A 23,565-nucleotide genomic window follows, 5' to 3' on the forward strand; every position below is an offset into this window, starting at 1 on the left:
TTCTATTGCCTGGGTTATTGCTGTGCACTTTGAAAACACCCTAAGCTGAAATAAAAAGCAATTTTCCAAAATGTTTTATAGCAGGATTTTAATGTTGATGGATCTGAACACCTCTGGCCACTTCCTTCATATGGATCATCTTCTGCCACAACAAGAACAAGGTACTGCACATGGGAGGGGGAGGAAGGTCTCCAACCAAACCCTGGGGCACAAAGGATACTCACACTTTACCATCTCTTGGTAACTTGGAAACTCTTCACCTGGGTTAATTTCCAAGTTTGTCCCCAACCCCAGAAGCAGCTACATTAAAGGAGAGGTGGAGACAGGAGCTGCTGCCCTACCTGTGGAGTTCTGCAGCAGGAGCCGACTCCTGTACTTGTGAGAGTTCTCTCCAGGCTTCAGCAAGTACAAATCTGGGGAAAGTTTGATAGCAGCTACAGAATTTTTGATGATGTGGTGTATGAAAAACAATAAAATCTTAACTACAAGAAAAATCAGAAAAAGCAACAACCTGAAAGAAATAAAAGGTTGGAGTTTATTAAAATTCAGTGAAAGCCAGTCCAGTTTATGTGCATGTTAATAAAACACCTCCCTGACCCACCAAAAAGCACATATTCAACAGAAATTGGATTTATATTTAAAAAACAGTATGTTAAAAAAATTTAATCACATCCTGCCCTTTCTCTGGTGTCATTCAAACAGGCTTTAATGTTTCTTTATCCCAATACTTACATAACTCTCACACATTTGTTTTCCCGCTTCAGAGTGAGGAAATGCACTTTGGCTATGGTGGAAACTTGCTTTTTCCACAGGGCTGTGTTGCTCATGGCTGGTGCCTTTGTCTCTGACAGCATCAGCAGGCTCTGCTCCATGTCATCCAAGGATTTTGTGTCCATCTCATCCTGCACTTGCTGGGAATGGAACACGCTGTAATCTGAAAAAGGGGAGAGGAAAACTCTACAGATTGATGCTTTGAGAGAGCTACAGCTTTGAAATGGGACAGGTGGAGGAGCCAGGTGGCTTCTCCTTCCCCTTCCTGTTGCATGTCACCTCACCCCATCCCACTCTATATCCCACCCATCCCACCCTATCCCAACTCATTCCACCCATCCCATCCTACTCCACCTCATCCCACCCCATCCCACCTCACTCCACCCTATCCCACCCATCCCATCCTATCCCACCTCATTCCACCCATCCCATCCTATCCCACCTCATTCCACCCATCCCACCCTATCCCACCCCATCCCACCTCACTCCACCCTATCCCACCCATCCCATCCTACCCCACCTCATCCCATCCTATCTCACCCCATCCCACCTCACCCCACCCTATCCCACCCATCCCACCCCCTCAACTCAACCCCAAGGTCAATGACAGCTCCACCCCAATCACACCCAGGGCAAATACTCAAGGCAGATGACACAAATTTTTATCACTCAGAAGGTGCAGACTTGCCCCAATTTCATGACCATTTTATACCATAAAACAAAAAGAACTGATTAATTGTGGAACAATATTAAGCTTATTCAACTTATCATTTGAATTGGAAGTTAATTTAAAGGAGGGGAAGTGCAACAAGTTGAGCTGTTTCAGCCTAAGTGCAGCTACTAATGCTGCTGCTGATGCAGAAAGCTGGAAATTAATTTTATACTCTGCATTTATAATTTCTTGAAAGCAAACTCCACTAGGAAAATAAAGGACATTTTAAAAAGCAAGTCATAAAATGTGTGCCTGAAAAGCAAAGGAGTCAGATGTAAGTATGCTGAAGGAAAAATTAATAAGGAAAAAGCCTTTCCCCTGGATCCTCCCACAACCACTCCCCAGCCCAATTCCCTGGTTTTTCTGGTTTTCATGCTGAGTATTTCCACACCCTGGAATGTCAAGAGGCCAAAGGAGCCCCAAGTGCTGGATGCAGCACTCAGTGAGAGGACTTGATGCTCCCACCTCCTTCTGGCAGTGACAATTTCACTCTAACTGAGACTAAATGAAATAGGAGGGAAAACAAGAGAACATTCATGGTCCACCCCACCTGCTTGGTCAATCTCTGCCTCAACTTCCAGTTTCAGGTAGACATCCTCCAGTGTGGTCATGGACACGCCGTAGGTAATGACCCCCAGGTGGGAATGGGTGTCCAGGTCAGAAAACAAGCCTAGGGACAGATGTGACATGAGCTGCCCTGAAGTTGTGCTCCATCACCACCTGAGAGAGCTCTAAGCACATGAGACACATCCCTAAAGGCTTCTGCTGGAGGGGAAAGGAGTATCAATGCTTAAATATGAAGATACAGGCCATGGCTTGAGGACCAAGGTTGGGATAAGGTCATTTTAGCACTAAACTTTAATCTCTGTGGTCAGGAAATGTGGCAGGTTTCCCTGAGGCTGTGGTGTTAATGAAAATCACCTCAGCATCCCAAAGCTCCTGAGCTCAAAGCTGTCTCTGGGCAGCTTCAAGAGCCCCTCACCCGGAATTGTCACACCCAAGGTCTGCAGGACAGGTCACCCTACCTTGATCCCTGCCCAAGCAAAAAGGGATTTTAGAAATAAAACCACTGAGTGGTTTTATTTCTATATAAAATACCTATTTTTATGTATATATAAAAAATTCCCAGGTGTGTAAAGCCAAGGTAACTGGGCAGCACATTCTGGACATCAGGCAGAGCTTGAGAACCAAAATAAGGTTCAGAGTGAGAGCACTAATTAACACTTTGAGGTGAAAAATCCTACTGGGCTCCTGTCGGTCCTGGGAAACAAAAGACTTAAAAAGAGGAGCTTCAGAGCCAAGGTCAGGCTGAAGGGAAATGCAGATGTGTAGAATGGGAAGAGCAGTTGACCATCTGCTGCTGCTGCTGCTCAAATCTCTACAGTTTCTTCTGCCCCACTGACCAAGGCACATTCCCAACCTTGGCTTCTCCTTGCAGGAGTCTGGGGGAATTGATTCCATCTTACATAAAGGTGCCTGTTCTCAAAAGAACATGCAGTGACTGCTAAAGGCAAAGCTAATAAATTATTAATTAACTCAAATGCAGAAGGGCAAAAAAAACCACTTATGAAATATCAGCTGCATATTCCCATCAGTATTGATTCTCCCTTTGCTTTCCACATGGCACATAGGACACTGTTGTTTATTCCATTTATTTCTGGGAGGTGAACAAGGAGCTCTGCACAGGACTGATCAGATAATTGCTGCCATCTAGTGAAATCCTCCCATCTGCTCCACGCTGCCTCTTGCCACTGAACCTCAAGGCAGTGACACAGACAGCGCTGCTGTTTGAGTGATTATTGTTTTACTCACTTCACAGATTGCTTTTGTTTGTGCTATGAGGCTCTTTGCAGGTCAGAGCTAGGGTTGTTTGCAGGACTTGGGGTTTGCTGGATTCCTGCAAGGGGGCCAGCTTGGCCCACTAAAACCCTCTGCAATAAGATGATGCTCCTGCAGGACATGGGGATGATGCTCAAGTGAAAGGGTTTCTTCACCACAGAGGCATCTCCCCAGCACTTGTAGTTGGGGACCTCCATCCCTCTGACACACCACAGCCCCCTTGGAGGAGGCAACAAAGTCCTCACTCACCTGAGAACACCTCACTGACACACCCCCAGCCAAATAATAATAAGTATTAAAACAGATCCATGCAAACCTGACACTTTAAAGCACAGTGCAGGCCACAGACACACCTAATGGATTTGCCCTCTGCAGCCACTCAGCCCTGCAGCACAAAACCCCATCAATACCTGCAAATTTGTCCATGTCCTTGAGGGGGAGGGTGTACACGAGCTGCTCGTCGTTCTGCTGGATCAGGGTGGCTGCAGGGATGTGCTGCCTGATCAGAGAGGTCGTGGCCTCTGTGTTGCAGTAGGCATCGATGTGCATGCTGAAAACAGCACCAGAAATTCAGGGTTTAGAATCACAGACTCAGAATCGCAGACTATTCAGAGTTGGAAGGGACCCACAAGGAACATCGAGTCCAACTCTTAAGCCAATGGCCCACAGAGGGGATTGAACCCATGGCCTTGGCATTATTACAACCAAGTTTTAACCAGCTGAGCTGATCTCAGGGTTTAGAGCCTGAGCTTCTCCTGACACTGCACCACAGCCAGCAGCCAGCAGAGCAGCAGGCAGCAAACATCCAGTTTTATCATTCAAGGTGATAAAAGGATCTTTTGGGGGGTCAGGGAGTGCTATCTCACACATTCCAACAGAAAACAACAAAAAAAAGATCCATGCTGGCACACAAGTACCACAGAGCAGTTACCTCAAGCGGTAGCCAATGCCCCATTTGCTTTTGAGGAAGAGAGAAGATCCGAGGCACTTTAACATCCCCTGGGAAATCACAGCTTTACGATCTGGAAACAAAGCCAAGAACGCCCTTTGGAGCAGGAGATAGAGCATTTCCTCCAAAACACAAGGATAGTTTCAAACAGACGTGTGTTCTATGCCAGGGGAAGCACCGCTGTGCCTGCCCTGCCCAGGCTGCTGCCAGGGGACTCACCAGCCAGGATATCTGCCTCGTCCATGAAGTGGGTGCTGAACACGGTCACCCCATGGGCCTTCCTGCTCTTCAGCAGGTTCCAGACGATGTGGCGCGAACACGGATCCATCCCGGCCGTGGGCTCATCCAGCAGCAGCACCTTGGGCACAGCCAACAGGGGTTTGCAGAGCCACAGCCACAGGCACTGACCTCAGCAATCCCTACACGTCCAGGGGGCTTTGGTAATTATTCCTCTAAAACATCCCTGACTGAGCAAGGCAGCTGTTGCCACTGTGCTTTGAATAAATCCATCTCTTGTTGTGACAAATGGAAAAATGCTAAAATAAGTTAATGCCATAGTCTGTTTTATTCTAGTTCCAATACAATTACGTATCAGAATTAACAATTTAGCTCTGGAGTCACTTTTCCTGCTAAGGGGTGGTTAAATACACACACCTGCCTTTAAAACCCCCAGGAACTGTCACACACATCATTTTTAAATACAGATCTCAAAGCAATCCCCATTCTCACAGGCCAGGAATTATAGAGCTGTAACACAAAAGAGCTCTCTGGCTCCACTCCTGCTCATGGATGGCTCTGTAAGGGAAGTATTCAACAATTGGACTGTTGGGGGCTAAATGTGACCTGCCAGAAATTACAGAAAACTTGTCACACTCTTTGTTTCCCAAAGAGATTAAATCCAGAGCTACTGCCATCACCTGAGCCATTAACAGCCTCAAGCAGAAAGACTGAGTCATTAAAGGGATTTTAATTGTTTCCAGCCATAAATGGAAAAAAAAAGAGCAACAGATGCTGAAAGTAACAATCTCTGCATCTTACATATTATTATACGTATTAGTTGATTTTGACAAGAGACACCAACCCTTCAGTGGATCAGTGATGCAAGTTGGGAATAACTCCATGTCTCTCACCTTGGGGTTCCCAAGAACAGCAACTCCTACTGAGAGCCTCCTCTTCTGCCCTCCACTTAATTTTTTAGCTTGATTGTCCCTGATGGGCTGCATCTCCAAATCCAACAACACTTTTTGCACCTTGAAAACACAAGAAACACATTTACTGTTTAAAAAAAACCCCTCCAAGTTTTTAAACCAGATTATTAACAATTAACATTCAAATTAACTGTTGCTTATTCCCAGTTTATTCTATACTTGAACTGCACAAGCTGTACATACAAAGTTTAATAGTTTCTATGCTTGAACACAAATGCCAGGATTTCAAATGTGTCATGACCATTTTAATCTCCCAGGAAAAATTAACAGTTCATCTTTGCCAAATTCTCTGTCTGTTCCTCTTTGCCTGTTGTACCACAAAGTAATTATTTCCCTGCAAACTTGTCTTAAAGAAATCCCTGTAAGGGTATTTTGATTTACAGGTTGAAAATGTACAATACCTGTGCCCAGGTGACTCACCTCTTGTATCAAGTCATTCTGAGGGATTCCTTTAATGGCAGCAAATATGGAGAGGTTCTCCTCCACAGTTAAAATATCAAAGTGGATGTCAGACTGAGGGCACACCCCTGTTATCTGCCTCACTTCCAGCATCTCATCGATCTCAGACACTCTGTGCCCATAGACAGAGACAAACCCTAAAAAAGAATGAAAAAAATTTCAGGAGAAATCAAGGAAGAAGGTTTTTACAGCCAGAGAGCAGGTGAATGTGCATATGAACAGAGAGTGGACTTTGGGGGGCCTTATAGCAGCCTTGCAGTGCCTTGAAGTGGTCTTATAGCAAGGGTGGAGAGGGACTTTTCACAAGGGCATGCAGTGATAGGACAAGGGGGAAAGACCTTAAGGGAAGGAGGGCAGGGCTAGGTTAGACATTAGGAAGAAATTTTTTATTATAAGGGTAAAGAGGCCCTGGCACAGCTTACTCAGAGAGGGTGTGCACTGCCCATCCCTGCAAAAGCCAGGCTGGATGGGGCTTGGAGCAACCTGGTCTAATGGAAGGTGTCCCTGTCCATGGCAGTGGGTGGAATGGGATGAGCTTTAAGGTCCCTTCCAACCCAAACCATTCCGTGATCCTACGATTCTATTTCAAATTTTAGTGAATCCTGGAATAACCACAGAGGTCACCAGCTGTGGCTTTGAAATCAGGGTGCCCAAAGCCTCTGGGAACTCACCATCCGTGGGTGGGCACAGCCCACAGAGGATGTTCATCAGCGTCGTCTTCCCGGTGCCACTGTGCCCCAGCAGGGCCGTGATCTGCCCCTCGTAGATGTCAAAGGACAAATCTGGTGCCCGGGGCAGAGGGAGAGGAGATGTCAGGGATGTGCTCCTGGCACCTGGAGCCAGCTCCCAGTGCAGAGGGAAATTCAAATGCAACATATGGGGTATGCATTCACACTGCTGGGGGACTCCTCACCTCTGTGCCCTGCACCCACATTTAAAAGCCACACAGGGAAACAAGATAAAAATATCAGGAAGAAGGGGCAGGGAAGATCATATTCCTAAGGACACAGGCAGAGGAGGAATACCAGGGATGAACCAGAAGGCTTTCCTTAGTGGTAGAAGGGTTCATTTGTTGGGGTACTGTTTCAAACAAGATTACTGCCAAAGCAGTGAGAGAACACACACACAAACACAGCTGGCACTCATGATCCAAGGTCCCACCCCTCTAAAAGAAAGAAACCAAAAAGCCTGAACTGAAACACAAAAGATCACTCAGCAATTCAGCTACTGCTCCTCTGCATCTGACAAGTAGCTAAAAAGCTAAAATGTTCTTACTTCTGAGAGCCTCCACAGTTTCCCCCTTTTTCCTGAATGTTTTCTGAACACAGCTGATTCTGAAAGAAGACATGTCATTGTATAAACTGTGTCAGGATCTTTACATGTCATTTTGAAAGGTCAATACTTGGCAACAGTCACAACAAGACAACCAGACTAAAGTGACATCAGACACATTCGAGACCCGTCGAGGCAAGTCAAGAGACAGGACATCTTGTCACAGAGCTTTGCCCATCTCCACCCTGGCATCAGAAAGCTTTTGCTGGTAACTTTTTAAGGCACTTCTATGTTGACAATCTGAATTATTTCCAATCTGTGTCTCTTTCACATGGCAGGCCAACACACTAGAGGTTTCTCAAGGCAGAAAAAGGAACAGTTACTCCCAGTAGTTGCAAAATACAACAGCAGACTCCACAGATATGATACACAACAGAAGTGTGAGCAAAAGAGACTCCAAGATGTGATTATTGACAGCTCTTCAAAATGAAAAGAAAGCAGGTATCTTTCTCTCCAAGAAAGGTAAAAACCTTCCTTCCAGCCCCACTGTTTCTCCATCCTTCAGGATGGGTTTGGGAAGCCTGGCTGCCCTGGAAATGAGGATGGGAGTGGGTTATGGGTGGAGGACAACTGGGCATGAAAGAAAACAAACCCTGTACATGTAAAGATTACAAGATAGTGTGAATATTCTGAGAGTTGGTGGAAGGATGGTATGAAAAGAGTCCAGGCTGGCTGGACTTAATGGAACAACGGCCACAACATTCTGATGTGAACATCAGGATTAAAACTGGACCCTTGAACCTACAGCAGATGCCCAAAGAGATACAGATGGTGTGGACAACACAAGACATGTCCTGGTCACTCAGCTCAAATATTTATTTGAGACTAGTGGAGCCAACCAGGAGTGAAGATGCAGAGCTCCACATCTTCCATCAGGCTATGCCACTGGAAAATGATGGAATCAAGGGCTAAAAGGCAGACACTGAAAATACCATCTGAGAAACACCAAATAGCATGTGACAGTCCAGATGCAAGACAGCAGGTGACACAAAGCACAGCATGAAAGATGAGAGTGGGGACATCTGTTTCCTTTCACCCTCCTGCATGTGGCATCTGGGTAAAACCACCATGAAGTTGCCCTCTGCTCTATGGAGAACACCACAGCCTCCACACAAACCTACAAGTTGCCTTTTTGTCCTCAAATGTGTTACCAGAAACTAAACCCTCCCAGCAGAGCAGACGTTCCAACATCTGCAACCGCTTACGCCGCTCGTGGCCTCGGTGAGACTGAGGGAATGGAAAAGCAGCCTGGCTGGAGAGGACTCCAACCAAAGCAACACAACCCACAAACCAACCCTCTCCTCAAGCCCAGTGATTTATCCTCGGAGAGCGTCCCCGGTGCTGCTGGTGGGCACACAGGGCTCTCTGCAATGCATCCCATATGCTGTTTGAATCCAACCAGGGGAAAACTAAACAGGGGATTTTCAAATTCCACATTACAAAATCCCAGGGTGACCTGCCCATGTGCAGGGCAGGGCAGGGGCTGTACCTGATGGCCTCTTTCCCCTGGAATTCTGAAGGCACAGGCTCCACGATCTCACTGAAAGTGAGGCTGCCGTTGACGCTGCTCTCGTACAACTCCTTGTAGTTTTTCCTGTGCTTTGACCAAAACGAGGGTTTCATGAAGAAAAATGGAGTGCGGCGCAGCCCGAACTCCCCTGAGAACACAGGGAAAGACACAACCTTGGGTCAGATACTCCTCAGCTTTTGGGGTTTGGTTCTCCAAGCCCTGTGAGAGGTCCAGGAGCCAACCCACACCTCTATTCCACAGCAATTTCATCAGCCAAGTTTAATTCTTCTGCATTTAAGCCACGGCTCCCCATCAACACTGTTGGCAGGCTCCAGCCCTGCCAAGAATTTAAATATATGTGCAAATCTCCTTCTAAGCAAGAGAAACCCCCAGTGCTGAAAGAACAGTGACTTAAACACAGGGGAAGGAAAGCCAGAGGTGAATGGAGCTGAGGGGCTTAGCCAGGCTTTGGTTGCAAGATTAGCAACTTTATTCTGTGTTTCATGTTAAGCTACTTCTGCCACAGGGAAAGGTCTGGAACAGGCAGAGGAGTCGTTGGTTTTCAACTCTCTAAGAGCAAACTTTAAAGTTTGAAGCATTCATTAGCCCAGCAAGGAAACCTTTCCTCTAGAAAGAGGGAAAAATTCAGCTTTTTAGAGCCAGCAATTCTCAACATGCCAAAACCCCTCCTCACACCTCACAGCTTTAAAAGGCTGTAAATTATTTCAGCTAAAAGTATTCAGAGTCACAGTGTAAAAATCTATCTGCAAACAGCATCACCTCCTTTCTCCAGCTGAATTTAAGTGAGAGATGACCCCAGCCTGGGGGGCTCAGGACTGCAGGAACTGGTGATCCTTGCCCAGTTCAGCTCTCAGGAACATACCTGGGATAACCTGGTCAAGGTAGACGGCCACAAGCAGATAAAAGATGCTGTCCAGCACCAGCAAAATAAGGGAGATACAGAGTGGGTAAGGACCATCATTTATATTGGAAAATCTTGCCCCATCTTCATAATCTTCCAGGTGCATGACCTGTATGGACAGAGGGAGATGTTACACACCAGCACTGGACCAGCACAGGGCAAAAGAAACAAAAACAATGAGCAAGTGAATGAGATCACAGCACTGAACACAAAGAATAACAGCTTATGATGGTGCTGGATATCAAATTCCCAGGAGAAGCTCCTCAGATAGGCACTTCCCTGCACTATCACTGGTTTATTAAACACAAAACAAATATTTAAGAGTATCTCCATGAAGATCTGTTTGAAAATGACCCAGGACAAAGGGATGAGGAGGAGTGGGTGGTTCTTTACCTGCGCGACACCGATCAAGAAGCTGCACTGACACAAAGGGCTGAGAATCCACACGAAAGATTTGGGAAAATCCTCCAGCAGGACAATGTTGAGGCCCACAAAGCCAAAAGCCAGCGTGGCCAAGAACTCCACTATGCCCACGTGCTTTGACTTTTTAAATAGAGGTGTCAGCATAAGGGCAAAGAAAACCTAAGGGCAGAGGAAAAAAACAGACAGGAAAGTACCATATTAAATAATAATAACAATTACACAGGTATAGAAAAACTAAGGTAAATACCATTTTGCCTCTGATAATCGTATTATCCTGGTATGGTCACTTCAGAATTCACCCACACAGAATTATGGAATCATTTGGTGTGGAAAGGACCTTTCAGATCATCAGGCCCAACTGTTTCCCCAGCACTGCCACCACTAAAGCATGTCCTTAAGTGCCACATTGACCTGGCTTTTATATCCCTCCAGAACACCAGAAGGGACAGATTTCCCAGAGATGCCAGAGGTGAAAAAAACTATAGAAACAAAATCAGGAGCCATGAAGCTGAGTGGGCACCTTCACCCTGGTGAGTGCCCCTTCTGCAAGTGATGGCAAAGCACTGGCTGCTTATGAACTCAGACAAGCAATCTGCTATATAAATATATTTATAATACATTATAATATAATCCTCTGACCTTTAATTAGGGTTTTAGCATTATACTATACAGCAACAACAAGTGCTTTGAAGATGGGTTTGAACTGCAAAATGTTCCATACAGTGTTTTCAGTTCAAAGACAGAGGATTATAAAGCCAGATATTTCAGTAAGGAAAGGTATTTCCCACAGTGATGGGTGACACCTGCACAACATCCTACGCTGGAAAAGAGCCAAGGAAGGGGATGGCACAAGTCAGACACCCAGAACTGTTCAGTCCTATAGAGAAGCAACATTTGTCCCAAATGCTTTAGTAGAGAACAAGCGTGGGGTTGTTTAGCCTGGAGAAGAGGAGGCTCAGAGGTGACCTCAGCACTGTCTGGAACTCCCTGAAGGGAAGTTCTGGCCAGGTGGGGGCTGGTCTCTTCTCCCAGGCACTCAGCAATAGGACAAGGGGGCACGATGGGCTCAAGCTCTGCCAGGGGAAATTGAAGTTGGAGAGCAGAAAAAAATTCTTCTCAGAGAGAATAATCAGGCATTGGAATGGGCTGACCAGAGAGGGGGTGGATTCCCCATCCCTAGAGATTTTTAAACTGAGCTTGGCCGTGGCACTGAGTGCCATGATCTGGTAAAGGGACTGGAGTTGGACCAAGGGTTGGACTCGATGATCTTGGAGGTCTTTTCCAACCCAATCGATTCTATGATTCTGTGATTCTATGAATCTAAGATCAGGTGGGAAGGGAATAAAACCCACAGGGATAGGATGGCTGAATTTAACAAGACCAGGAATACTTACTGAGGACACTCCATACAAGAAAAAAAGGAGAAATATCACAAAGGCACTGCTCTGGGGAAAGAGGGAAGAGGCCGTGGCGATCACTGCCATGAGAATGGACATGACAAAAATCAGGCTGACGTAGAGCAGCACCCAGGAAAGCCTAGAACAGACAGGGGGAGAAAACACAAACCAGCAATGAATCCCCAGCCTGAATCAGCCCCATAAAAAGCTAAACCCACCATTCTTTAATATTCCAGACAGCTGCACCGAAGGCCAAGCTTGCAACAAAACAAGAGTGCCCAAATAAAAGAGCTCTTGTAAAACACCCCTGGAATTGTTCTCAGCACTAGAACACACACAGATACCCAGAGCAGCTAAGGACACACAATTAGATGATTCACAATTATTTTGGTTTTTAAACTTGCATAATTAATTCCCTGGTATAACCAAAAGAAGGTAACAGAGTCGTAGGTTTCAATAATTCAAGAAATTCTATTTAAAATTTAATACACTGGTCATTCCAGTCACTGGGCAGGGTAATAAAATCCTTCTCTTTTGAAAAGCAGAGCTGTGACTCTGTGAGCAACTCTGACCTCAGGAAACAGGGGTGGTTTGTGTACAGGTAGTAAAAAATGACCCATTTCCTCAGAAGTAAGAACAAATCATTCCAACAACCCCAGGTGGCTGTTTCGGTGCAGTGGGGACAGATGTGAAAACACTGCAGGAAAGGGCAGAGCTAAACCTGCTTTTATCTCTTCACCTATCAGTGATTTCAAATTAGCACATCCTCCCATCTGGGGGAAAATAAAACATTCTACTGCACTGGACAATTTCCATCACGGTAAGGAAACAAATTAAAGTTTTTTTCACCTCTGCTCTGTCTTGTTAAAATTATAGTTGGATTCATTGAATTGTGTGTTGGGCAAACTGCTGCTAAGCTCTGAACAGAGGCTTCAGGTTACCTGTTGAGCCTCTAGGAAAGGTGGTCCTGAGCCAAAAATAGTTAAAAAAGAATAAAAAAACTTACATAAAAATCTCACATATTTAATCCCTCCAAGTCTGACGTAGCTTTACACACATAAAGGCAACAGTGTTATTACTCTGGTGTTTACTTCTCAAAATATTTGTATTTTCATGATACTGCAAGTGTCTTTAGGTTTGATTTTCCAGAATATCTCACTTTTAGTTAAAAAAACTTCAGCTAAAGACTAAAAACAATTTAAAAACAGGAAAGATGGGATAGAAGAGTTCCCCCAGAAAATGGTACCTTTAAATATTTGTTCCTACATTTTCTATTTAAAAACAGGTTACCCCAAACACTCACATACCAGAAGGCAGTGTCATGGAGTCCCAGGATCTTCAAGAATTCCTTCAACTTCCTCTCCTTTTCTGCCACAATATGAATGGCCAAATAATACCCAAATGGGGAGAAGGCAATCACCAGGTAAATTAAAATGATTGCCCGAGGGAAGTTATCGATTTCCACCATGGCAGCCTCTCCCATAACCATTGCTCTCGTCAGCTCAAGCTGTTCCCAAACAGACTGATTGGTCTTCAGCTGAGAGGAAAAGAAGGAAGGGTTATTTTGGGATTGCTCCTGATTTTTCAGCCCCATCCCAGCCAGCTCAGCTCATCTCCACCCCCATTGGCAGGGAGAGATCTGAAGACCCTAAATCCCAACCCAAAAACATGGAAACTGGAGAACACCTGAATACCTGGAGGTAAAATTAGCAAATGGGAAATTTCTATCACTTGGAAAGATGAAATTTGCTCTCACCACGAGGAGGATGAGGAGAAGGAAATTGGGAAAAATTGCTGACCAATACTGACACCAAAATAAGGTAAATTCTGCAGCCCCTTTTGGTTCAGCATCTGAAATGGCACTCTGAGGTGAGCACTGTGTTTTGAGGACTGTTGAGATGGGTGTTCAGGCTTATCTGGATGAAAATGAAGACAAATATCGCACCTTATTCAACCCAACAGGAACAATTCCTAAAAAACACAGCAGAACACACCTGAAATATTCTGCCTTCTCAGAAGCACAGACTATTCAGAGGTGGAAGGGACCCACAAGGATCATCGAGTCCAACTCTCAAGTCAATGGCCCACACAGGGGATTGAACCCATGACCTTGCAATTATTACAACCACGTTTGAACCAACTGAGCTGATCTCAGGGTCATCATCAGGGTCCAGATAACTTCTGATATGGCATTTCCCACAAGTGACAGCCAACATCAGGCAAGCAGCCAGAGCCAAGGCAGCCCATGGAGCTGAACCCCCCTGGGTGTAGGATGTGCCTGTGCAGTGGTACCTGGATAATGGCAGCATCAATGCAGGCTTGGAGCGCCGTGAAGCCCGAGCTCCAGTAGGTCACTGACTCGCAGCCCTTGCGCAGCTTGGAGCAGCTGGCTGCAGAACAGAGCAGGAACCTGTGAGCTGGAAAGCCCCTGTCACCCCCAGGCCACCCAAGATCATAGAATCAGAATCTTAGAATGGATTGGGTTGGAAAAGACCTCCGAGATCATCAAGTCCAACCCTTGGGCCAACTCCAGTCCCTTTACCAGATCATGGCACTCAGTGCCACGGCCAAGCTCACTTTAAAAACCTCCAGGGATGGGGAATCCACCCCCTCTCTGGGCAGCCCATTCCAATGCCTGAGCACTCTCTCTGGAAAGAATTTTTTTCTGATCTCCAACTTCAATTTCCCCTGGCAGAGCTTGAGCCCATCGTGCCCCCTTGTCCTATTGCTGAGTGCCTGGGAGAAGAGACCAACCCCCACCTGGCCAGAACTTCCCTTCAGGGAGTTCCAGACAGTGCTGAGGTCACCTCTGAGCCTCCTCTTCTCCAGGCTGAACACCCCCAGCTCCCTCAGCCTCTCCTCACAGCACTTGTGCTCCAGTCCCTTCTCCAGCCTCGTTGCTCTTCTCTGGATCCGCTCCAGCCCCACAATATCCCTCCTGAGCTGAGGGGCCCAGAACTGAACACAGATCTGGGCTAAAATGCCAAACCCCAGAGTTACACCTGCCCTGTCCCCAACGTGCAGCTTGAGGCCACCCCTGACCATGCAGGGAACAACCTCCAGAAATCAATACGTGCAACAGCAGCCCAAAGAAGAAAAAGAGGGAGTGATTCTCCAGTTCATCCCCTTGCAGAGCACAAGGAAGAGTGTTCCCATTTACCTCTGGATTCCATGTAAATGGAGGACATGGCGATGGAGTCGTGGAACCTCAGCTGGTAGGACATGGAATCCTTGAACACGACCCCCACGAAGTTGGAGGGTTTGAGAGCACTGGCCTCCTGCAGCTCCTCCTCACTTAAATACTCCTCAGTGATGATGCCTGGAAGACATCAGGAAATTATCACATTGGTTTTTTCTCACAGCAGGGAGAAAAAATATGCAACATTTATTTAAAGTATCGTGTTAATCATTAATGATTTATTTGAGTTTGGAGATATATAAATATATATATGTATGACAGGATAAGGGGAAATGGCTTTAAATTGACCAGGTGTAGGTTTAGATTAGATTTTAGGAAGAAATTCTTCCCTGTGAGGGTCATGAGGCCCTGGCAGGGGTTGCCCAGAGAAGCTGTAGATGCTTCATCCCTGCAAATGTCCAAGGTCAGGTTCCTCTGAAGCACAAGGAACATAAAGAGGAGAATCAAAGATATCAAACTAAAAATACATCAGAGGGATCGGAGAGAAAAAGTTCCTGTCTTATGTGTGAGGTGTGCAGGAAGAGCACTGGAGAAAAAAGAGAAATAAAAATAAAAAATAGGCAAAAAAAGGCAAAGGATAAAATCAAACAAATGGAAAAAAAAAGCAAATGGAAAAAAACTCCCAAACAAATTGGGAAAAATAAACAAAACCAGGAAAAACAAACAAGGAAAAACAAAATAAATGGAAGAAAAACAATAAATGGGAAAAAAACAAATAAATGTAAAAAAAAAAACATAGAGAAGGAAAAATTAAGGAAAAACCAAACAAGGGGGAAAAAAGCAAAAGAAAAAGAAAAGTGCTCTTGAGAGTAGAGGTGACATTATGCTAATGAGAACCAGCACTTAAAAACATCTAAAGATGTTTTTTGGTAGTGACACCAGCATAGAAAACACAACCTGGAACAGCACCAGCTCCTGAGTGTCACAGGACAGGTATCAATCAGCCCTAGAGCTGCTCAGGGGCTTTTTGTACCCAAACCCTCCCCTGCAGCCACACAACTCTTGGGCTGCACCAGGAGAACGGGAATCACTTTGGGATGGCAGTGCCACAACATTTGCCAACCAAGAAAAGTCAACAAAAACCCCACCAATGCCTTCACTTAGACAGAAAATAAATGGCTTTTCCCTCTTAAGCAGCACCCCTGAGCTCCCTCTTCAAACACAGGTCATAGTGGGAGGTATAATGATAAAAACACAACAGTCAGGGGGTGAATACCATCTTCAAAGTTATCAAAGGCCACTTTCTTCATGATCTTTCGTGCCATTTGGGTGGGTGGCGTGAACCCAATGACGAAGTTCACCAGCTGGGAGGGGTCCAGGGTGCCCAGGTCGGTGTTGGCCACCTCGTCGTACCTCCTGTGTGGGTGCATCATGCTCATCAGGATGAGCCAGAACAGGAAGAACAACGGGAAAAGCACCTCCTGTGCAAAGAGAAAAGGAACATTTCAAAAGAAATCCTTCCCGAGTTTCTCTTACGCGGAGCTCAAAGCAGGGACTGTGAAATTCCCCAAATGTTTCCAGTGCAACAGCAGTTTTAGTGCCAAATCCTTCCCTGGCGCCGAGGCAGGGCTTTAATCGCCTGCATTAGTAACCTAAGAAGCCATTTGCAGGCCCAAAGGGATAATTCTACAAGCTTCAAACATCTGCAAATTCTTGCTCTTTGGGAAGGAGCAAAACACAAGCTTGGGAACCACTAAACGAGCCCAGCCAAGCACTGCATTGTCTCTTCTTCTCCTCGAAATTCAGCTTAAAGTGCCATCAGATCAACCTCTTCTTCTCCTCAAAATTCAGCTTAAAGTGCCATCAGATCAACCTCTTCTTCTCCTCAAAATTCAGCTTAAAGTGCCATCAGATCAATCTCTTCTTCTCCTCAAAATTCAGCTTAAAGTGCCACCAGATCACCCCCACACAGGGCTGAGCTGGTAGGAATGATAACACTCTCTTGGGGAGGTCTCCCCCTCCTACCCTGTGTAGTTACAGCTGCAAATGCTTTTAAAAGAGCACTAAGATGGTAATATTGTAAGATTTTAAAATTATTATTATTTCCATTATAAATATGCAAATATTAATATATTAAAATATTACTATTTTACTAAATTATTTTACTAATATTATATATTACTAAAATATTAATATATTAAAATATTACTATTACTATTTTACTATATTATTTTACTAATATTATATATTAGTAAAATATTAATATATTAAAATATTACTATTACTATTTTACTAAATTATTTTACTAATATTATATATTACTAAAATATTAATATATTAAAATATTACTATTACTATTTTACTAAATTATTTTACTAATATTATATATTACTCTTACTAACTTATATTATATTTAAAGATAATTTTATATTCAAGGCTATTTTCTGGATAAAGCCTTACACATTAGGATTAGTTTTCAAGCAAAGGATCCCAAAATACCTTCTGAACAAGCCTATTTCAACCCCAAATTCATGCAGACCATGAAGCTTCACAGACATCAGAACAAAGCTGAGTGTTGCCTCTGATCTGGGAGCTGTTTAGGCAGAGAACAACTGTGGGTGCAGCAGCAGGAACAAAGGATTGTCCCCTCACCTGGACGCTGCTTTTCTTAGTCCTACACTTAATAAGACAGTTCTTGAACAGGAGAGCTCGGGTTTGCCTCCACACTCCTGCTTCTCGTGGAGCAGCTGGTGCCATTTTTCAAGGCTGGTTTAAGAAAAACAAATAAATCAATATTAAATGACAATATAATTTAAATCCAAAGCCAGGCAGTTGCAGCACTCCGTGTCTGCTATTTTTATATTTCCATAAAAAGAAATCTTTATTTTCAGTTTTTCATATTTAAAATGCCTTCTGATGTATGTGCTGGGTGTCTGTTACATGGAGAACTTGGTAATTCTCCTTCAGAGTGAGAGCTGGGGAATCCAGCAGGGAATCCAGGCAGAAGATGCCTCGGGATGCCCCTGAGCCACCCAAGGGCAGCACCAGCTCTAGGGAAGCTCCGTAGGCTTGACCTGACCTGGACTTATCTTTCTCCACCTAAATTAAAACCCCGAGGATGTGTCTGGGAGCACAACTGCAGCATCCCTGGCAGGGCTGAGGGCAGGCAGGCAGAGCAGAGCATCCCAAAGCCAGAGCCAGCTCACCCCAGGCAAGCTGTTCAATTTACCGTGAGTAACCCCTTTGCAGGCTGGAGCACAGCCAGCACTGCTTATTTTCCTTTCCATTACATTTTAACCTTTTCATCAGCCCAGCTGCACAGCACAGGAGTGCTGAAGAGAACCTTTAGGAAAGAGAAAAGCGATTAGATTAAATTAAATTAAATGAAAAATGCTTTCCCAGGAGACAGAGTCCTGCACGTACCTGCCGAGGGACAGCGGGCTGGGAACTGGCAGATTTCTCTGCCCAGATTTGCCACCACTTTGTTGCCTCAGGTTTGGAGTTATGGGTCAATCTACATCTCTCTCTGCTTCCTCACCTGTGACTGTTCAAACATTTCACCTGTGAAGGTAAAACATAACCATGAGAGAGAGCAGAGCCCCAGAACAGGTCCATGGCCACCACCCTTCCATCCCACCTCCACACCCCCAGGGAACAACTGAGTCATTCCTCAGAACTTCAGCCAAACCAGCACAGATTTTAGGAATTTATCCATATTCCAGGGTTTACAGCTACCAACACTTGCTCCAGAGCCAGCCTGATGTTCCTGGTGCTGCACACTCCAAGCAGCTGCATGACAGGGTTGGAAATGATACCACTTTTCTAACTTTTTAATTATCCCAATTAAAATTTAGTTGTTTTAATTAATCCCAGGTCTTGTGTTAAAGTCACTCAGCCAGCATTTAGCAAAAAGTTGTCATAAGCAACTTCTGTGAGAACACAGCTTGGGAAAAGTTAAAAACTAACTAAACTAAACTAAAGCTGAAGTTTTGTTCAGGTTAACCTTGATAAGCTGCAGGGAACAAAGCCTGGCAGAGAGAAAGATGCAGGGCTGAAATTGGACATTTGGAACACGGATTTATGACCTACAAGGACCTTTTGCAGAAATCAAAAGGTAAAAGAACTCACAAAGAATTCAGTGTATGTGTTGGAAAGTCCCTACCAGGGAAAAAGATACTAAAAAGACTAAAAATGTGGCCTTAATTAGCACAGAAATCATGAAATTAATAAGCAAAAGAAGGTAGAATACAAACTAATTAAAGAGAATTATGTAATCAAGAACCAGTTTTCATTTCTTTGCTTGCTAAAAATGCATGATTAGATAAAAAAGTGATGTGTTGGTGTCTGTGTGGAGACAGGACTTTTGTTTGCCACATACACACCCAGCACTGAATATAAAAGTAATGTCTTGCTTTCTAACACCAAAAAGTCAGTGATAGAGGGTTCTATTTATCCTGCTGATTTTGGAGCTATTTGGCAATAGCAGGACCTGGTTTCTCTGTTATCTGTTGGCCACCACATGGCTCAAACTTCCTGCCCTGGCTGTATTTTAATATGGAAATCTATTTTTGGAGCACAGACAGCACCTCCCTAATGGGACACAGGAGGTTGTTTAGATGTCAGCACTGCTGGGCTGGGAGAGCTTCAAGTATACAGACACCTCACACACAGCACTGAGAGCCTGTGTCTGAGTGCAGGAGGGAGGAGAGGAGGCAAAAGGGCTCAAATCCATCAGATCTCCTGCTCTCAGCCCCTCTGGCTGTATTTGGGGTCCTTCCTGGAGCAACACCAGGATCCATGTGGGGCACAGCTGCTCATCCCTGAAAGAGAAGCCTTGGGAAACAATCCCACCTACAGCCTGGAGTGCTGCCCTTAAAGTCACACCAAATCCACTTCAACCACGAAAATAAAATTGAAACAAAAAATTATGTTGCTCAAAGAAAATCCAACCACAAGATGCTTCAGCACCAACCCATGACAGTAACAGTCCTGCAGGGAAAATGTGTACGACTCCTCCGGATATTTTGGAGGAAGAAACACTTCACACTGACAGCAGAGTGTTTGCAAAATAATCAAAAGCAGCAGTTCCTGCTTACAGGTCATAAAACCCAGTGTGCTTCTCCCCTCTGCTCACAGCATGCCCTCTGAGTGCCTGGACTGCCACTGTTTGCTCTCAGGAGCACATTTCAAAAGCATTTAGAAGAGCAGAAGTTGCATTGAGGTCCTTGCTCAAAGCCACACAATGGTCTGACACAGCAACCCCTTCCCTCAGCCACATTTCTCCATTTGAGTGAAATCCAAAATTGGGGCAGGATGATTAAACCAGATTCAATCATCAGTGTCAGTTACTGTTTCTCTAATTATTTTCTATCCACTTATAAAACCCAAAACACTCCCACATCTTTACTGGAATCCTGCCATGTTTTAATTTACATCACCTAGGTTGGAGGAAGGGTCATTCTAAGAATGTTAATTAATTTTTCATACTACACCTGCCACCTCCATGTGAGCAACTGAAGCTACAGAAGATGAAGGACACTGAAAAAGCATCACTTGTATGGTGAAAAACCTTATTTGGGATAAAAACAACCCCAAATCCTCCTTGAAACTCCAGATGAGGAAAATGAACACGTAGGCTGAGCAGAAAAAGCTGCCAAGACATTTAGTCAAATAATTCTGGGCAAAATGAACACACTCTGAACCCGTGAAGTTCCCCCCACCCCAATTTAGCCACTGCCTTATGATTTGCACTGACAGGGGAAGCAGGTGGCACACAACTGCTTGTGGGCATCTCAGTCAAAGCAATGCCAAGGAAATGACTCGGTTTGGGTTTAATTCCACATCGGAGATGCCAGTGCTTTGTAAATAATGCTCAGCTGATCCTTGGGAAGACTCCCCTCCCTTCCCCAGACATCAGCCTGGCAACGGTCTTTAAAGGTCAGACGGTGACTTAGTGCTGCACATCACGTTTGCCTCTTCTTTTCAGAAAAAAAAAAAAAAAAAGAAACCCAAACAAGGGGGTTGTGAGCCTCAGCTAATTGAGCTGCACCTCGAGTTGAAAACAACTTATCAGTGAACAACCCCCGCAGAGCAGTCAGAAAACAAGTTTATTGATCTTGCTGCAAGAAGACAGCAGCCAAAATGATACGTAAAGAAAACTCGGATGTGCTCTTTACTGCTCTTCAGTTATTTAAATTGCAAATATAATCATACATAACAATACAGTGAGAAGCTTTGTTTACAGAATTTTTAAAAACGTCCCTTATCTGACCCCCAAGGGGAAGCCCAGCTGTGCCTGGGGCCGCACAGTCCCAGAGAGCCCTGCAACTGCAATTCCCTTCCCTCCAAACTCATCCCTGTTCAACTGCGGGGACCAGGAATGACACTGAGCAGAGCCAGGCCGGGCTGTTCCAGCACAACTCCCGGTCCCGCAGCATCCCTGAGCATCCTCCTGCATCCCCGAGCACCCTCTTGCATCCCTGAGCACCCTCCTGCATCCCTGAGCACTCTCTCCTGCATCCCCGAGGATCCTCCTGCATCCCTGAGGATCCTCCTGCATCCCTGAGCACCCTCCCCTGCATCCCCGAGCATCCCCCTGCATCCCCGAGCACCCTCCTGCATCCCCGAGCACCCTCCCCTGCATCCCCGAGCATCCCCCTGCATCCCCCTGCATCCCCGAGCACCCTCCTGCATCCCTGAGCACCCTCCCCTGCATCCCCGAGCATCCCCCTGCATCCCCGAGCATCCCCCTGCATCCCCGAGCACCCTCCTGCATCCCTGAGCATCGTCCTGCATCCCCGAGCACTCTCCCCTGCATCCCCGAGGATCCTCCTGCATCCTCGAGCATCCCCCTGCATCTCTCAGCACCCTCCTGCACCCCCGAGCACCCTCCTGCATCCCCAAGCACCCTTCTGCATCCCCGAGCACCCTTTTGCATCCCCGAGCACCCTTCTGCATCCCCGAGCATCCTCTTGTACGCCCGAGCATCCTCCTGCATACCCCAACATCCCTGAGCATCCTCCTGCATCCCTGCCGCGCCCCAGCTCGTCGCTCCCGGGGACCTCCGCAGGTCTCAGGGGGCGGACACTCCTTCAGGTTTCTATTTCTCCCTTTCCCCCCTCACGCCAAATCGCTTTAAATGCGGTTTCCTCACCATTTTCCGCGCAGCCCCGAGCCCTCTGCACGGACAGCCACCGACAGCCCAGCCCGTACTCCGGAGTAATGACGCGCATTTCAGGTGCAGCCCAACTCCTCCTCTTCCTCTCCGCTCCTTCCCCTTCCCGTTCGACCCACCCCGGGAGGGGCCGATCCCCGGTCCTGCCATCGCCCCCCTCCCCGCCCCCGGTCCCGCCTCCCTCCGCAGTGGAGCGGGGTGGGCAGATCCCCGGGACCCCCCGATACTCCCCGGTATCCCCCGGTCCGCCCCGCCCGGAGCACCGAGGGGCCGCCCCGCTGTCCCGGGGCGGAGCGGGATGGATGGAGCGGGATGGATGGAGCAGGGTTGCCCACCCACCGCCCCCGCATCCCGGTGGCACCCGGGCACGGCTGCCGTGCCGATCTGCAGGGCCGGGACACCTCCCTCCTGGCGACCTTCCTCCCCTCCCCGGCACACCTCTGCCCCTGGGGACTTTGCTCCCGAAGATTCCATTCTCCGGCTGACCCCCCAGTCCCGAGGACCCCCTTCCTGAGGACTCCCCTCCCGAGGGCTCCATCCTCCGGGTGACCGTCCCTTCCGAGGACTCCCCAGCCCCACCCTGGGGACCCCTTCCTTAGGGTGACTACACCTTCCGAGGACACTCTTTCCCAGGAACCCCATTTTTCGGGTGACCCCCTCCTCCAAGGAACTCCCCTTTCCAAAGACTCTCCTCGAGAGGACACCATTCTCTGGGTGACCATCTTTCCCAAGGACTGCCCCCATCCCGGGGACCCCATCCTGCGGGAGACCCTCCTGCCGGGTACCCCTTTCTGTCTGGGGATCCATCCCCCAGGGAAACCCCCACTCCACCTCCCAGCCCAGCCTCCCAGAAGAAAGAGGGGCTGGAAAAACGTTCTGGGGGCTCAGGGATTTAAGGTTAGGTGGGAGCCGCCTCAGTCCGTCAATGCTTCTGCCTCCTGCCTCCATCCAGAAGGTCCGCCAGTATTTTATTAAATTACGCAAAATTAAAGTGTTGAAAGTGCTGCCCTGAACATAAAAGCGGAGTTCCTGTCATTGACGGGTGGGTGCTGGTTCCCACTGAGATATTGCCCCTCCGGCCAGTGTCCCTGTCACCGACCGGTGTCCCTGTCACCAGCCACTGTCCCTGTCACCGGCCGGTGTCCCTGTCACCCTGCGGACGCGCCTGAGCCCGTGAGCAGCCTTTGGCTGACATTGGGATGTGATCGAACCCACGGAGATGTTAATCACTCTGTTCCCGTCGCCGGGAGCGCAATCCGACGTGCTCGTTTTCCTAAATTCCTCCCGAGAGCTGGTGCTGGGGAAGGCTGAGCCGAACGCGAGCCCCGGCGGTGCCTCCGAGCATCCCGAGCGGTGCCGCAGAAACGCTGCATCCCGAGCTCAGGAAAACACCGCGCGGCTCCGCGGACAGACCGCTCGGATCCTTGCGGAGGATGGAGGAGGGTTTGGAATTCCTTGGCTGGGTTTGGAATTCCTTTGTGCCCCTGCGGAGCTACGCGAGCATCACGCGCTGGTGCTCAGCTCTGCAACCTCAGTGTGGATTCCACATTTTTGCTCGGAAAACGGAGATTCACAGATCTGTATTCACAGACTGTTCTGAGTTGGAAGGGAGGCTGTGTCCTCGTCTGGAAAGAAGGAAAGAGTTTCACAGCCCAGTTTGGAGGGAAAAGCACTGTTTGCACAAGTAGGTACCATAGCCATGCAGAAGCCTTTGCATCCACACCTTCACC

The 23,565-nt window shown here is 46.8% G+C and overlaps 1 protein-coding gene across 2 annotated transcripts in view; it reads right to left on the reverse strand.

Moving 5' to 3' along the window:
- ABCA5 (ATP binding cassette subfamily A member 5) overlaps positions 1 to 21,909 on the reverse strand; it is a 36,580-nt gene extending 14,671 nt beyond the window's left edge. For both annotated transcript variants that reach the window (XM_071573352.1, XM_071573351.1), the window contains exons 1-21: positions 21,815 to 21,909; positions 18,085 to 18,222; positions 17,314 to 17,427; positions 15,938 to 16,142; positions 14,683 to 14,841; positions 13,815 to 13,912; positions 12,830 to 13,059; positions 11,520 to 11,661; positions 10,096 to 10,284; positions 9,664 to 9,811; positions 8,760 to 8,928; positions 7,214 to 7,272; positions 6,610 to 6,720; positions 5,900 to 6,075; positions 5,402 to 5,521; positions 4,491 to 4,629; positions 4,254 to 4,344; positions 3,733 to 3,872; positions 2,034 to 2,153; positions 733 to 934; positions 342 to 511 (exon numbers count right to left, since the gene is read on the reverse strand). In XM_071573352.1, coding sequence (XP_071429453.1) covers positions 342 to 511; positions 733 to 934; positions 2,034 to 2,153; positions 3,733 to 3,872; positions 4,254 to 4,344; positions 4,491 to 4,629; positions 5,402 to 5,521; positions 5,900 to 6,075; positions 6,610 to 6,720; positions 7,214 to 7,272; positions 8,760 to 8,928; positions 9,664 to 9,811; positions 10,096 to 10,284; positions 11,520 to 11,661; positions 12,830 to 13,059; positions 13,815 to 13,912; positions 14,683 to 14,841; positions 15,938 to 16,142; positions 17,314 to 17,418 — 2,773 coding nt within the window. In that variant the 5' untranslated portion in view covers positions 17,419 to 17,427; positions 18,085 to 18,222; positions 21,815 to 21,909. The remainder of the gene's footprint in view (positions 1 to 341; positions 512 to 732; positions 935 to 2,033; positions 2,154 to 3,732; positions 3,873 to 4,253; positions 4,345 to 4,490; positions 4,630 to 5,401; positions 5,522 to 5,899; positions 6,076 to 6,609; positions 6,721 to 7,213; positions 7,273 to 8,759; positions 8,929 to 9,663; positions 9,812 to 10,095; positions 10,285 to 11,519; positions 11,662 to 12,829; positions 13,060 to 13,814; positions 13,913 to 14,682; positions 14,842 to 15,937; positions 16,143 to 17,313; positions 17,428 to 18,084; positions 18,223 to 21,814) is intronic.
- Positions 21,910 to 23,565: the final 1,656 nt, after the last annotated feature.

This window comes from Pithys albifrons, chromosome 19 (assembly GCF_047495875.1).
Source record: "Pithys albifrons albifrons isolate INPA30051 chromosome 19, PitAlb_v1, whole genome shotgun sequence".
In the NCBI taxonomy this organism is placed as follows: domain Eukaryota; kingdom Metazoa; phylum Chordata; class Aves; order Passeriformes; family Thamnophilidae; genus Pithys; species Pithys albifrons.